We start from the raw sequence: 15,944 nt of genomic DNA, 5'->3' as shown, positions 1-15,944 counted from the left end.
TTATTTATTATTTGAGCATTTTTCATTTATTATAAATTATATAGACATTTCTTTTTCTTTCTTAATATTACAATTACTATTTTTCCATTATAATTATTATCTTTCCACGTAAAATAATTCATTACTTATATAACTTTCCATAATGTCTAAGTTTAATTTTAAACTTTTATTTAAATGATTTTTTTTAACTAAAATAAGAGCTAAATAAAATAATAATAATGTTTTCATTAGGATGGAATAATATGAATAAATTATGTTAAAAAAATGAAAATGTGTAGACGTGCATTGCATAAATATTCGTGTTTTTTTTTCTTAGTTTATTCATGAACCCTTATACGAGTATCTGCACCCTTTAATGCACTCATAAAATAAGAGATTGGAAATTTATTATATCTTCAAACACGATCTGGTTTCAATTTTATTTTCTTTTTTCTACGTTGACACTGAAACTTAATAGTTTCTTACTTATTAGAATTAAGAATTGAAAAAAAAATGACAAAGTAGATAGAACTTCCACGTGGCTTTGTCTTGATTTTTACTCTGAATTTTGAATTTGACAAGGTGATAAGTATTCATGGAGGTGTATGTCTTCTTCACTTTTGATGAGAAATTAATAAAAGAGTGAGCTTCCCAGTTCACAACTGAATTGTTCCATGCTACACCAGTTAGTAGAAGAAAAAATAATTATTTATTAAAATGTGAAAAATTTGAGGAAACAGAAAATTTTTGAAAAATTAAAAATTGATTTATTTAATTAATTATATACTTGTCAAAGTAACATTATAAAACCATGATTTTCAGAGTTATATAATGAAGTAAAATTTAAATATAAATTTTATAAAATAATAAAATATAAGATCATATCATAAAAATAAAATTTACCTTTTTTATTTTATTTTGAAATATATAGTTTTACTAATAACTAAATAAAGTTTAATGACAATGTGACACTAAAAAAAAAAAATTTACCAAATATTTTTTAGAAGAGGTTATAAGAACCTTAGTACATTTTAAACCCCTACAAGTTCCTATAGTTTTACCAAAAATAATTATTTTATTTTATTTTTATTTTTTACTTTTTACTTTTTTCTATTGTTGGTGGCACAATACTTATTTTTTCACAGACTACAACTTCCTCACCTTTCTCAAATTTTTACACATTCTTCATTTGAAAGTTTAGCTCTCTCACGTTTAAACATTTCTCAATGCCTGGAAAATCATCTCACGTTCCTTCAGCTCTCTCATGTTCCTTCAGCTCTCTCACGTTCTTCCCTTTGTTCTTCCCTCTGAAACATTTCTCACGATGTTTTTGCCCTAGAAAATCATCTTCAGCTTCTCCGTTCTTATTCCCTCCAATTGAAGGTTCATTTCTCACTCTGTTTTTGTTATATTAGGTATTCATTTTCGTTTTTTTCTATTTGATTTTTCAAATTTGGTTTTCATCTTCTCCATTTCTCATTTCCAAAGTTGCGGTGCGTTTCGTGCCTCAGATTTTTCTCAAGGATCGAATACAGCTCTTGGAACATTGTCTCTGATTATTCTCAGGTACGATCTTTTCTCATTGTATAATTTTTAGTTTTTTGGGTTGATAACATGTTCTTCGAGCTTTGTTTTTCTTATAAATGTTCTGGATATTTTTTTTAAATGTATGCATTTTGGTTTTAAGGGTATAAATGTGGACTGGAGTATAGGAAGACTGTTTTTCGTAAGTTGCCACACTGTTATTATTATTAAGAATAAAGAACAATTCATTGAAGTATGCTCTGATGGCACTATACCTTGAAATAGTAGTTGGTAGAGAAATAAGATTATCCAAAAAGAGACTAATTTTATGAGAGAATTAGTGGGGATAGCAGAGGATTTAAACCGTCGGAAATAATAAAAATTAGCGACGCTGAATCTTTAGGGGACAAACAAACCACGGATAACGCACTTAACGGAGGTTAAAACCGTCGATAATGTCAAATATAACCCCGTTAAAAATAATTTTTTTCTGTAACTATTAAAAAACCATCATTAAAAAATCTTTTTAAATATTATTAAAGTACCTATATGCAATAGTGTTTCTTGTCTTATATATTTATAAGTTACAAATGAGATCATTCTTATAACTAAAAGAGATTTGCAAGAATATATTTTGTGATCTTTTACATTCGAACATGTATATTTGTATAATATAAATCTTTAAAACGTTATAGGTCACAATGTATGAACCATTGAACTAGACTTTCGTATTATATTACTATAAATATCCCATAGGTGCTTACTTATCTATGGTATAAATATTATTTGAACAGTAAGGATATTCGTTTCTACATTCTTTATCTTCCAATATTATATTTTATTTACCTTCACTAAATTTAACTAATAAAACAAAATATTTACTCACATGCCACCTATTATTATTTTAATAATTAAACTCACGAATTTTGACACCATAGGGAGTGATTGAATCATCTTAGAGAGTAGTAGCAAGTCTATATTGCATGAAAAATTATAAATGAAATATGAAATCTCAAAATATAAATTTAAATAATATTTAAAAAAAATACTATTTAACTATAATTAAAATATAAATGAAAATGTACAATAACATATTTAAAATATTGACTTAAAGAGTAAAATTTACTTGATAAAATATTTTTTTATTTGTAAATGTTTCCTCAATTAAACTTTAATGATTTAACCTGAAAAAATTATTTTGAATACTTTTTCAGTGATGATCAAGAAATTCATAACTCATATTCGATCATATTTTTTTATGGAAATTAATTAGGTCATTAAATTATGAATTAAAAAAATAAATAAAAATAAATCATGAAGAAGAAAAAAAAACAAGTATTAACCTTTAGAAAACCAATACATCTTCCTAATATTAGAATAAAATTCAATAAAAAAACTTTTAAAACAAATCAACCTAATTTTTTTTTGGATTTTATTATGAATGTTATCTACAAATAGGATCAATATGATTGGATTAGCAACGCTCAATCATTCCTCATCATTATTTTGGAAGCTTCTTTTATAAAATGTTCTTTTAGTTATTTTTTATTTTTATTTAATTTTTTTTTTGTTTTAAACTCCCCATCTAGTTATTTAGGTTACTATATAGGGAGTTTATTTGTTTAAATAAAGACCCAACTTCATAATCTTAATCAAGAATTGCATAATGGTATTAAAATTCGTCTGGGTATATATCGTATTATGTTTATTTTTACAGGGTGAGAATAATTTCATTTATGTCATTGATGCAATCTTTATTAACATGCGTGCTCATCGATTCAAACCTTTAATATTATAGAAACTTTTTACCAACATTGCACACTTCATCAATTACTTCTTGTACCACTTGCTGTTGGAAATAAGACGAAGAAACTGTGAAATTAATAGTTAGCAGAAAACAGTTCATATAGTTTACACAAGAATTCTTCAGAGACAGTGATATGGCACTAACTAAACCTAATCGGCATGGCCAAAAACATGTGGCAGTGGATATACACTAGCTTCTGTTGCATCAAAAGTAGTGACAAATGCGTACCTAACACAGTTATCAACAAAAAAAATCATGGTCATGCTAAGTTTCGTAAACATTTAATAGCATTTTGGTCCCTCCACGTGTTATGCTTTTTCATGTGCAATCATGCATGCTTGCTGCTGATGCAATGTATATATTCAATCCTCAAATAGTAGTCTTCATAGCTACCCTTTCTTTCATATCAGGGTTGGAACAAAACTCATAAAGATGGTGAAGATTATCTCTCAAGTTAAGATGTTGTTTTCATTACTGAACTTTGTTCTATATTTCTATCCAAACATTCTGAACTGTGTATGTAATATGAAACAATGACTTCTGAATTTTATGAAATATATGTATAAATAGTTACCAATGTGCATGACATCTTCTTAAACATTGTATAGGTTTAAATTCACTTTTAGCTTCTATAATTTTGCCAAGGATGTTGACACATTTAGTACTGTATACAGATGTGTAAAGTTTGTTTTTTTTACTATTTACAATGTTGTTCAAAAGTTTTTCTTTTACGAATGCATAATTTTAATCTTTTCAAAATTTTAAATGCAGATTTACTTTTTCTATTGTCTAAAAATCATAATTTTATTTACTATTAATAAAATGCTCAACAAAAGTTTATAACATACTATTATACTAGTTGAATATTGTATAATTACATTAAAAGTTCTAAAATAAAATATACATACAAGATTTCTATAAAAGTTATTATTTAAAAAATTTCAGCTCATTCGATTATATGGAGTAAAGTTTTTTCTAATTCATAAGTGACATATAAATAAATATATAACAATTATAACTCTTTTTTTTTTCTTTTTTATCTTCTCTCTCTCAAAATCTGTTTTTCTCCTAGCAGCCCCATCAGTGTTAATTTTAACCTATCTTGAAGGAAACTCTCATCTAAGAGGAAGAAGACGAAGAACTTTACCAGTACGAGTATTAATACCAAAAAACTTAATCACGTTGAAATCCAACATATTATTCTTCATTGAAGCTTTAGACGAATTTCCCACTAGACAAGTTAAATCTTTAATTACCGAAATAGCCCTAAAAACATCAATCTTATCTTGAAATCTAGCATAATTCCTCGTACACCATATCATCCAAATAGAAAAAGTTATCACAACAAGCTTAATCAACTTAACCAAAAGACTACCATCACTCTTAATAAAAGAAAGAAGATCATCCTTATTAGAGAAATGAGAAGTAAGAAAAATTTGTCGAACCCAACTCCAAATATATGCAAAGCATTAGAACATTAAAAAAAATGTTGAATAGATTTCTCGTGCTTTTCAAAAAGTGTACACATAGAACATATATACAAACCTTTATTCTGAATATATTGATATGTAGGAACTCGCACATGAAAAACTTTCTAGAACACTAGAGTTTTGGAAGGCAGAATATATGATGACCAAATGAATTTACCCCAACCATAGGGAACTCTTGGTTCTAAAAAAAAGTCTTAATCGATTTAAGAGTGAAACAACTAGACTCATCTAGGATCCAATTAGGGAGAAGTTTAGACTGTTATAATTGATGAGTTTTATGGAGTTATACATGTTATGGAGGAGACTCAAAAGATGGAACTTACTAATGTATGGCTTGAATGTGATTCCACCTTGGTTTGTACTGCATTTATTACTAGGACTAATATTTCGTGGATGTTTCGTAATTGATGAAATACTTATCTTAATTACTGTGGAAAAATCAGGTTTAAGGTTACTCATATTTTTCATGAAGGGAATACGTGTGCTGATAAGTTGGCTAATTTATGATTTATTCATAGAGAATTATTTCATTTGTATAATAGGCTTTCATCTAATTTGTTCTTAGAATTCTTTATGAATAAGTATAGTCTACCTATGTATCGTTTTTGTTAACATATGAGTTTTGGTCTAGTCTTCCCATGTTTTTGTTTTTTCTTTCCTTTTTCTTTTTTTGAATAATATTTTTGTTCATGTGATGAGATGATTGTTGCTACTTATTGAGATCTAATATGAAAACTTAAAAAAAAAAATATGTATATTAAGAGAAAAAAAGTAACCTTTTATCCTCATATTTCAAAATTATGTATAAGCCCTTATTTTTATATCATATATATATATATATATATTAAATTATGAATTAATACAATTATATATATATACATTTTTTTTTTTACTTTAAAGTCCTTATGTACTCTTTGAATTTGTTCCCATGTAGGACGCTATAAATAATAGACTAATGTGGTGGAAAATGCTTGATGTTGCGCCCCTTAAAAATATAAAGAATTTTGAATAAAAGGTTTGAAAGTATTTATCTTAAATTTGGCAACTAATAAAAACAGTAAAATATAGACTCTGAATTGAATATATATAAATTGTCCCTTTTAATTTAATCAAGAATGACTTTTTTCTTCTTCTTTTCTTTCTTTATAAATTTAACAAATCAAAGTGATGGGTCCTTCATCCTAGTGGCATGAGTTAAAAAGGATAAAGACACTTCATGGTTACACCAAAGCACAAGAAAGTAATATTTGTTTGAACTATTTTTTATTATGTTTTATCCTTATTCCCTTTCTTTTTCCCTTCCAATTTCTAAGTAAAAACAACAATCAATTATAATTTTTTTATTTATTTTCAAGAACATAAAAAAAGAGAAAATAGTTATTGCTACTACCAACTTTTCAATCTCGTGGACTTTTAGTTAGGGTAACATCATATACATTGTATGCATTCAATGTGACAAAGGTCACACAAACTTTCTCTAATAGGTGATAATTAATGAAATATATAGCATTTTAGCATTTAATTGAAAATAACAAGATAAACTTAACATATTGAGATTCCATGTGTGCAGGTTCTTATATTTCATTATTTAAGTTGTTAACTTTTTAATTAGTGATACATTTTTAAGAGTTTAATTTACTGTCTACTAATTAATTATTCCATTGAAATTTTGAAATAATTATTAAAAAATAATAAATTTATCACATAATTTTTTAAATAAAACGATTACAATACAGAAGCATCTGACATTAATTAGATTCTATTATAATTAACTTTTAGTTTTCCTATCTAAATGAAACAAATTCTTATATATTTATTATTAATACACTATTGGCATTAAATAAAACATATCCATAAAAGGGAAAATTTAACTTTTGTCTATATTTATATATATGGTTATATAAACTATGAGTTTTTTTTATTGCATAAACAATAAGACATTTAAAACCTTACTTTTCTCATCACTCAATTATACTAGTTGTGTTTATTTTCACGTAACAAATACAATATGTTTTAAATTGCTTTTAATTATATGTATTGGAAATAATGTTCACATATAAATTAATTAATTTAAGAATACTTATTTTTGAAAGAATAATATTAAAATACTTGAATTAACTATATTAAATTATTTTTGTCTAGAAGAAGTATTTATTTTATACTAAATGATTAAATAAATGTCTTATTCGATGCTGTGTTCTTTTCCTTCTTACTTTTTCTTTTTTTTATGACTCTCTTCTTACTTTCTTTCTTTTTGTCATATAAAAATGAATTATATTATTTATTGCACACTTCAAAGCAATAGTGAGGCAGAAAACCAGTGCAGAGTGTTGTCTTCTACTTATTATAGCTTGTCTCCACACACATGGTTTGAATCAGCCCACAGTTCATAATATTGATTCCCACACCACTTTAATGGTGGCAGATAAAACCTAGGGTGGGTGCCACCATCAAAATCTGCTTCTTCTTATTCAAGATTCTTCCCACTTTTAAGATATTATTTTTAGGTTTTTAAAATTTAAATACATATACTTTTATTTGCCCTTCTCAAGTTATTTAGATTTGATAATTAACTTCAACTTCATATAACTGATTTTATTGTTTTTTAAAGACTGCAATATATACACATTCTATAGATTCTTTTTAATGCTATAAAATATTCTAGAAGAAGTTGTATAAAGTATTCAATTTCTTTTTAGAAATATTATAAGCGATAATGTCTATTAAAAGAAAGATACTTTAAAATGGTTCACTTTTAACTCTTAAACTATGTCCAGTTGTGCTTTAATTTTTTTTTAAGAATTCCTTTTTAATAAAAAACTGTGATTGCAATGAGTATACAAATAACACTACTTTTATGTTCAATGATCATCACTATCATATTTTTCAAAAACTAAAAATTCAAGTATTATCTGTTATCGCTCCCGATTACTTAAAAAAAAGTTAATATACAAGTTCATTCTAGTATACATGATAGGAAAATGTGATTTTCTTATATAAGATAGGTTACTTCAATAATAAAAATTTATCACAATCCTATAACAGAGATAAAGACAATATACAAGAAAACTCTTTAGGGAAGGATTGTGTCTTTCGACGAATACAACTATAAACATTCTTTTCCACTTAGTTGAATGAACACTCGCAGTGTTCTTCATGAACCTTTATGAAGCTCAGAAAATTTGGATAGTGTTTTGGCACAATGAAACCAATTTTTTTTCTTGTTGAATGACTTTATATAGGTGTTGGAAGAAGATAATTGTTGCAGAAGACCGTTTCTAGTTATTGAGCAACTTCAACTCACTTGAATATCCTTTTGTATCTGGAAAGCTTGAATATGGACATTGCGTTCAATGGACGTTGTGTTCAATGCAATTCATGCAACTTTAAATGCTCTTCTTTTGTAGATAACATTCTCGATCACTAACAATAGTCATCCCAACATAATATTTTGCACCAATTCATGGTAAAAGTGCACAATGTATTGGACAAATAGCTAAGTCAGAGTTGAAATACTCTCTGTCATAAAGTTGCTATAAAAACCAACTTTAGTTTGTGCTTCAAAAGATCTTGATGTTGACTTGTATTTGAACTTGAATGAATCTCTTTGGTTACAAAAAGGAAGTGGATATTTCCTACAATATAAAGTAAGCATACAAATGTTCAAGTAATGTGATGTTAACTTAATATGTGTGTATCGCCTGAGCATCAATTATACTTATTAGACGTAAAGAAAAGATGCACAGTGTTGTATCATCTGTCAGACGAAACACTTGCATCTAATGTGATTTGTTGTTTTAACAAAACATTCATCTTATAGACAAAGTATGACCATGTTTTACAATTAGTTGTTTTCAGCACTTAATCAAAATCCTAAGGTATTGTGCTTTTTCCCTAACAATATCTCTCCATCTGAACATGGGTAGACATAAAAAGAAGAAGACATCTATGAAGATTTCAATCAAGAAAAAAGGATGTGCAACGATTCTTTTCTCAATTTAGTATTTGAATAAATCTTTCAAGTTGAAGAAATATAGAGCAAGTGTTCACAAGTGCAACAATGTTGTCTATTTTGTTGCTCAAACCTCTAAGTACCCAAATATTTACGAGAACACTATTCACGATCAAATAGAATATTAGTAGAGTGGTTAAACTTTCTATACATTGTAAGATGCTAACTCTCTCTAGTAAGCAACCCTTGTGATCTTTGTAATCATACTTTCATACAAACTTTGTTTGTTTAGCCAGGAATGACTATGTTCCAAAGAATACTCAATCTCTTAGCCAGAAGTGACAGAGGTCCAAATAATAATCATTTGGCCCTCCCAACGACCAAAATTCTCAAGTTTTTTATTCTAAGAATTTCTCGCAACGAGCACATAGTTGGGATAGCGAATTTGAACAATTTAGAAAAATTGAAAATAAATAGATAGGTTTTAATTGGTCCAAGATGATTTTTTTCACTTCTTCTTTCTGCATAACGTTGAATATATTGCCTTAACTAACTACATCTTGTACCAATTTATCTCATATTATGAGAACTCTGTGAAAAGGACGATCTAGACTCTACTGATATATTGAAAACATATAGATGAAGAATACTAAGTGGTGAGAGTCGAAGGAGGTTCATATGACTGAGTATGAGGTTTGAAAGAAATGATCAAAGTAGGTCATATGGATTTACTCGTGTCATATGATGATGGATTTCCTGAAGGGGAGACTATGTTGTGATGAAAACATGGTAGTATGAGAAGTGCATGTCTCTAAGTTCTAATTTCAATGCACTGGTCTTCCAAAAGTAGAGTCGACTATTTATGTGTTAGTGGATTCCTGGCATATGAGTGATGTTGAACAGGAGATACTTAGAGACACTTGGTTGTTTAATACATGAATTAGATTAAGTGTATGATTCATGTGTTGTGATGTAAATTGAGATATATGAGAACATTCTTGAATGAACATCAATTATAGAATTGTATTGGAAGTTTAAAAAAAAAATAGTAACTTACCTTGTTTTCTTCTCTGTGATTTTTAAAAAAAATCTACTATAACTATGTTTTACACGAAATAAAAGCTACAAATAATGGATCTCAACATTGAGTTGAGAAGTTAATAAAGAAAAGTTTAATTTTTATTTATTTTAATGTATATAAATTTGAAAATCCTTATAAAAAAATACAATTTTATAATATGTAAATCAGTTATATATATATATATATATATATTGAATAGTATGATATGAGTATTTATAGTAATGTAAATGAGATGTTACATTTTACAGCTTAAAAATTAATTTAGTTATTAAAATGTTTTCATTTAATGTTTAGAACTAATTCTTAATTTAAAAAATAACATCATGTGATGAGTTATCCAATAAAAGTGTGTAAAAGATATTAGTCTTGAATTTATGTTTCCATTATATATATTTAAAATACATCTCTGCTGATTTTATAAATTTTATTATTATTTATTAAAATTTATTTATATTTTTAATAAAATTTATCTAATAAAAAGAATTCTAACATATTTCACTTATATTATTTCATAAAAAATATTATTATCTAAAGAAGGTACAATATTTTAATTTGATATTATTTTGATTAGGTAATTTTACCTTTTATTAAAATTAAAATAATTTTATCACGTGATAAATGATATAAATATAATTTTTATTTATTTAAAAATAACAGTAGAATCTTTCAAGTAAAAAATAAATTTTAAGACTAAATTTACAAAATTATGTATTATTTATTTAAGTTATGCTAACAAAATTGAAGGGCAAAACCTCATGAATGGGAAACATAACCGCCAACCCAAAACTAAATAAAGAAACCGAAGTGGGGCCAAAGTTAGATCTATTTATTAGTTTACTTGTTAATTTTGTTTAGTGTGCATTAATTATCTTTTGGACATTATTAAATAATTAAAATTGAATTAAAAAGTTAATTTATGAGACATTTTTGGCCTTGACTCTATCATCACATCATGTTTCTTCCATCAAGACAAAGTTTGTGCATGCCAATTCAGGACCGAGTCAATGCTTCACTCACCGCATCGACAGTTCGATTGAAAGCGACGTCGTCCAGAGAAACCTTCTGATCTTCTGTAGGGTATCATCAATTTTAAAAAAACTAATTTTTATTTTAATAAAATATGGAGTTTCGATTGTAAGTAAATATTGTTAAAATCAATTACTATATAGTTTTTTATTATTAATTCAGATTTTATTATTATTAATTTTAATTTTTAATTTTTAATTTTTTAATTATTTTATTCTTATTATTGTATTAATGGTTAGTAAACTGTGTTTGTTAGTATTTTTATTTTATAATTTAAGTAATTATAATTTTATTATATATATTATTGAAGTAAATCAAGATGTATGAGATCGGCTCAACAATTTTACAATATTGTGTAATTATCTTTCATCAGTTTCTAGAATCTTTTGTCTTCTCTTATTTTCTTCTATTAGTTTTTTTTAAAATCTAAATTCATCATAATTTTATCTTAAAAAAATTATTGATAAATTAAAATATATATATATATTTTAAAATGTCAAATGTAAATTATATAAGACTATTAAATAATGTAGCATAATTTAATAAAAAAAATTATTTTAATTAGAGAGCAACGACAATAATATATTTTTTGCAACAATAATATCGTAATTTTTTTTTTACCCAAATTAATAGTGTCACCAAATACCCTGTAAATTTGTAATGAGATTGAGATGGGTTAAAAACAACGAAAAGGTACATGATCTGGATGACAATTCTTACTTTCAATCTGAACCGTACAATCTTATGAAGAAACCGATGATCTTATATGTTAGGACCCACAACAAAAGGGATATTTTTTACTTCTTGGTCAAACTATGTTGATTTGACTCCATGTTTTTTTTAATTATTTAATCTTATCTTTTCAATTGTTTGATCCGATTAAAAATTTCCCACTTTTAGGTTCAATTAATATGTCCTTCAATTTTTACTTAATCAAACATTCAAGAAGATTGTTTAAAGAGTACATTGTATACTTAATTTTTTAGTTTCCTTAAAAATATTAAAAAACAATGAAGCTATTCCTACATTGTGGGTTATAATATTTATTTAATCAATAAAAGTTTTCTTAAAATATTGAACTGCATTTAAAGTTATTCCTACATGATTTATATATAATATATATACACTTTTTAAAAAAATTAAAAGTTTTTTGTTCTACCAAGTTATAAGAAATCAGTTCATTCGATTATAATTATTTAATATTTTAAATCAGATAATTATGATATTTAGATAATGAATTGGCAGAATTGAAATTATAGAAGATTAAATTGAGAGAGCCATTAAGTGCGTGGTTATCCATAATGAATGAATCATTGATTAGTGGTTAATATTTTTTGGGAAGGGTAGTTTTGACATTGAACAGGCACACGTGCGAGAAACGCGTGTGCGATGAACGATGCAAAATCAGCGCACACAACATTGCTGAATCCCTTCCCTCCTTCGCTAACTTCCTTCATTGACGGTGACACCTCAGTCCCACCTCACCCTCTGGTTCCTTATCTCCACGTCATTCTTCTCTCACACGTGTAGTTATCGCACGCCAAGATCCAACGGCTCTCATTGCTGGTTCTAGACCCTTCCACTCCCATCAGAGAGAGAGAGAGTAGTCAGGTTAACCAGGGTTAGTTTCTTAACCGGCCTCTCCGCATCGGGTTAAAGCGAGAAGAACACTTCGAGCGCGAGCAAGTGAGAGCGAGAAATACAAAGCACACGGAAAAAGAAAATTAAAAAAAAAACCAAGAGAAGAAGAGAGATATAGAAAGGGAAAGTGTGAGAGAGAGAGGGTTTCAAAGGTTCAACAAGCTTTTGCGTGTTGTTGCGAAGAAAACCCTCCGAGTCAACTCGGACGAGTTGCCTCATCGTACGGTTTCGTCCTCGGACTCTGTCCCCTTCCCCTTCCTAAACCCTCGTTTTTCCCTCCTCAACTCGCCGTTTGCTGGGTTTTCTACTGTTTCGCTTCGGCTCCTGTTCAGATCTCGCATTGATTTCAGCGAGTTCGAATCCGAGTTTCAGCTGAATCGACGCTGTTCAATTTCTTTCCCTTAATAAGGGGTACTTCCATTCCTTCAGTTCGATTTGTTGTTATCTTCTAATTTTCCCTCGCAGTCCTGATTCATGGCGCCCTTAACATTTATATGTGTTTTTTTTTTTATTATCGTTAACTTTCTAAGTAGATTGAAGCTAATAATGTTTATGGTTTGTGCGCACACGGAGTGTATTTGTGAATTGTAATTTAGCTTTTTGTAATATATATGCAGATTTTAGGTGGACACTAAGTCATGGTTTGGTTGATGTGAGAAATTAATGATCGTTGCCGGACATTGGAATAAAGCTTTCACTGTAGTTGACAACTACTTGGGAGGGAAGAAAAAGAATCTTTCTTCCGCCGTTGTCTTGTGCTGTGGTTGTTCTGTTGATGTCTCGGAAACTCGACAGCCCTGTGCAGACTCAGATGGCCGTGGCAGTGATAAGGAGCAGTCCCCTTGGGAGAGAGTATCATGGAAAGCAACCCGCGGGGCGAAGGCGCGTGTTTGTGCAAACAGAGAAAGGGTGTGTGTTGGGTATGGAGTTGGATCGGGGTGACAATGCACACACGGTTAAGAGGAGGTTGCAGCTTGCTCTGAATGTCCCTATTGAAGAGGGTAGTTATCTGACTTTTGGGGATGTTGTGTTGAAGAATGACCTTAGTGCCGTTCGGAATGATTCTCCCCTTTTGCTCACCAGGGGGAATCACATCCATAGGAGCTCCTCCACGCCGTGTCTTTCTCCAAAGGGGAGGGACATCCAGCAGAGGGATAAGAGTGGCCCTATTGAGATATTGGGACAGTCGAATCGCCTTGATAGGATCAAGCACATGATCAAGGACATTATGAAGGCGATTAAGATGGGGATTGATCCGATTCCAGTGCATAGAGGGCTTGGCGGTGCATACTATTTCAGGAACAGTATGGGGGATAGTGTTGCAATTGTGAAACCAACGGATGAGGAGCCTTTTGCTCCAAATAACCCAAAAGGTTTTGTTGGAAAAGCACTTGGGCAGCCTGGGCTGAAGCGATCGGTTCGGGTTGGGGAAACCGGGTTTAGGGAGGTTGCAGCATATCTTCTTGACTATGATCATTTTGCCAATGTGCCGCCGACTGCACTGGTGAAGATTACACACTCGGTTTTCAATGTGAATGATGGTGTCAATGGGAACAATTTTTGGAGGAAGAGGCTGGTTAGTAAGATTGCGTCTTTCCAGCAGTTCATTCCTCATGATTTTGACGCCAGTGATCATGGGACATCGAGCTTCCCGGTTGCTTCTGTGCATCGTATAGGGATTTTGGACATTAGGATTCTTAACACAGATAGGCATGCTGGGAACCTGTTGGTTAGGAAACTTGATGGCATTGGGAATTTGGGTCAGATGGAGTTGATCCCCATTGATCATGGCCTCTGCCTTCCTGAAACTTTGGAGGATCCATATTTCGAGTGGATTCATTGGCCACAGGCTTCAATTCCGTTTACGGAAGATGAGCTGGCCTACATTGAAGATCTTGACCCTTATCGTGATTGTGAGATGCTGAGAAGGGAGCTTCCTATGATCCGAGATGCGTGTCTCAGAGTGTTGGTGCTGTGCACCATTTTCCTCAAGGAGGCTGCGGCTTATGGTCTTTGTCTTGCTGAAATTGGTGAGATGATGACTAGGGAGTTCCGCAGGGGAGAGGAGGAGCCCAGTGAACTCGAGGTTGTTTGTTTGGAGGCGAGGAAGATGGTGGCGGAAAGGGAGGAACCGTCTCCCAGGCCCTCTCCCAGGGCTGAGGTGAAAGATGATGAGTTTCAGTTTGATATAGATTATGAAGAAGTTGGACAAGATTTTACACCAAAATTGGCAATAGATGACCCTTTAACCAGAGCGACCTTTCAGCCTGCACTTGGGAACGGGTATGCTCGCAACCCGCTTTCCAAATTGGATGAATGCATTGAAGAGGAGGGAGAAGCTGAGGGAGAATCTCCTCAGGAATTTGTTACCTATTCTGCTGAAGAAAAGATTCCAACTGTTTCAGAACTTTCTGTGCAGCTGAAAAATACCATTTTAGATGGGAAAAACCAGAATCAACAGAAATATTCTGGAGGAAAGGTGGATAGTGGCTATTTTGCAAATTCATCGTCTGGTCACAAGAGTGCCAATGAGCAGCTTCCTGCAAGCATAAGCTTTGTGGATGTGGCAGATATGACTGATGATGAATGGACATTGTTTCTGGAGAAGTTTCAGGAGCTGCTGTATCCGGCATTTGCCAAGAGGAAATCCATAACCTTAGGTCAGAGGCAGAGACAGAGGCTTGGTACTTCGTGCCAGTTTTGAAGTTGAGCAATACAATGGTATGATAGGGAGAACCATAGATGAAGAAAAATAAGGCTTCGTAGGTTTTAGGGAAATGCATGAAGGGTTGTTAAAGATAGTTCTGGTTTATGAGGTTTGAATGAGTGCTTTGGTTGGGAGAGAGCTTAGGAAAACCTGCTGTAAATATGCTTGGCATCAGCTAAGTGGTGAGCCGATTAGTTTAGTTGTTTGTATTTTGATTTCATGATTTCATTTCTTCTTTACCCCTTCTTCTCTTTGTAGGATAAAATTGTGAAATGAAATTTGTGTATATAATGAAATGGCACGTGCCCCTTTTTTCCCCCTTAATTTGGTTTTCTGTCAATGTTTTAACATGTGGTTTCGTTACGTGCCTCTGATCTGTGACATACTGTGCATAAATAAGTGTGATAGATGCGGCAAACAAGTGTGGTCTCAACATTTTTTGATGTTGCAGACGAACTTGTACTGTTGGTTTTTTTGAAATCCTGATACCTGCATATATACTTGTTTTCTGGAAACACCATTAGCTCACACCGGTTCCAATTGCTGTTCAGCTGATTGCATTGCTATATGCACTCTGAATAACTTTTGTTAAATGACTGATTTCGTGAAATGAGAAAGACTTCTATATGGTTTAGTTTTCCAAAATCGACCCAGCTTCCTGTTATTATGTTTGGTTCGATTATGTAGCAAAACAACCTACAGATCATTAATTCAATGGTCAATTTTCTGAATGTCAG

The 15,944-nt window shown here is 30.3% G+C and overlaps 1 protein-coding gene across 1 annotated transcript; it reads left to right on the top strand.

Annotated features, from left to right (window-relative positions):
* Positions 1-12,421: 12,421 nt before the first annotated feature.
* LOC137806331 (phosphatidylinositol 4-kinase gamma 5-like) lies at positions 12,422-15,531 on the top strand. The gene is made up of 2 exons (XM_068606375.1): positions 12,422-12,911; positions 13,118-15,531. Exon 2 carries the CDS (start codon positions 13,276-13,278, stop codon positions 15,202-15,204), a length of 1,929 nt encoding a protein of 642 aa, XP_068462476.1. The 5' UTR covers positions 12,422-12,911; positions 13,118-13,275; the 3' UTR covers positions 15,205-15,531.
* Positions 15,532-15,944: the final 413 nt, after the last annotated feature.

The sequence above is a fragment of the Phaseolus vulgaris genome, chromosome 3 (genome assembly GCF_000499845.2).
Source record: "Phaseolus vulgaris cultivar G19833 chromosome 3, P. vulgaris v2.0, whole genome shotgun sequence".
NCBI lineage: Eukaryota > Viridiplantae > Streptophyta > Magnoliopsida > Fabales > Fabaceae > Phaseolus > Phaseolus vulgaris.
The sequence above is the reverse complement of the archived record's forward strand: the minus strand, read 5'-3'. Positions and strand labels throughout refer to the sequence as shown.

Excerpts from the sequence above, each read along its gene's own strand:
- LOC137806331 (XM_068606375.1), top strand. The coding sequence starts at position 13,276 with ATGTCTCGGAAACTCGACAGCCCTGTGCAGACTCAGATGGCCGTGGCA.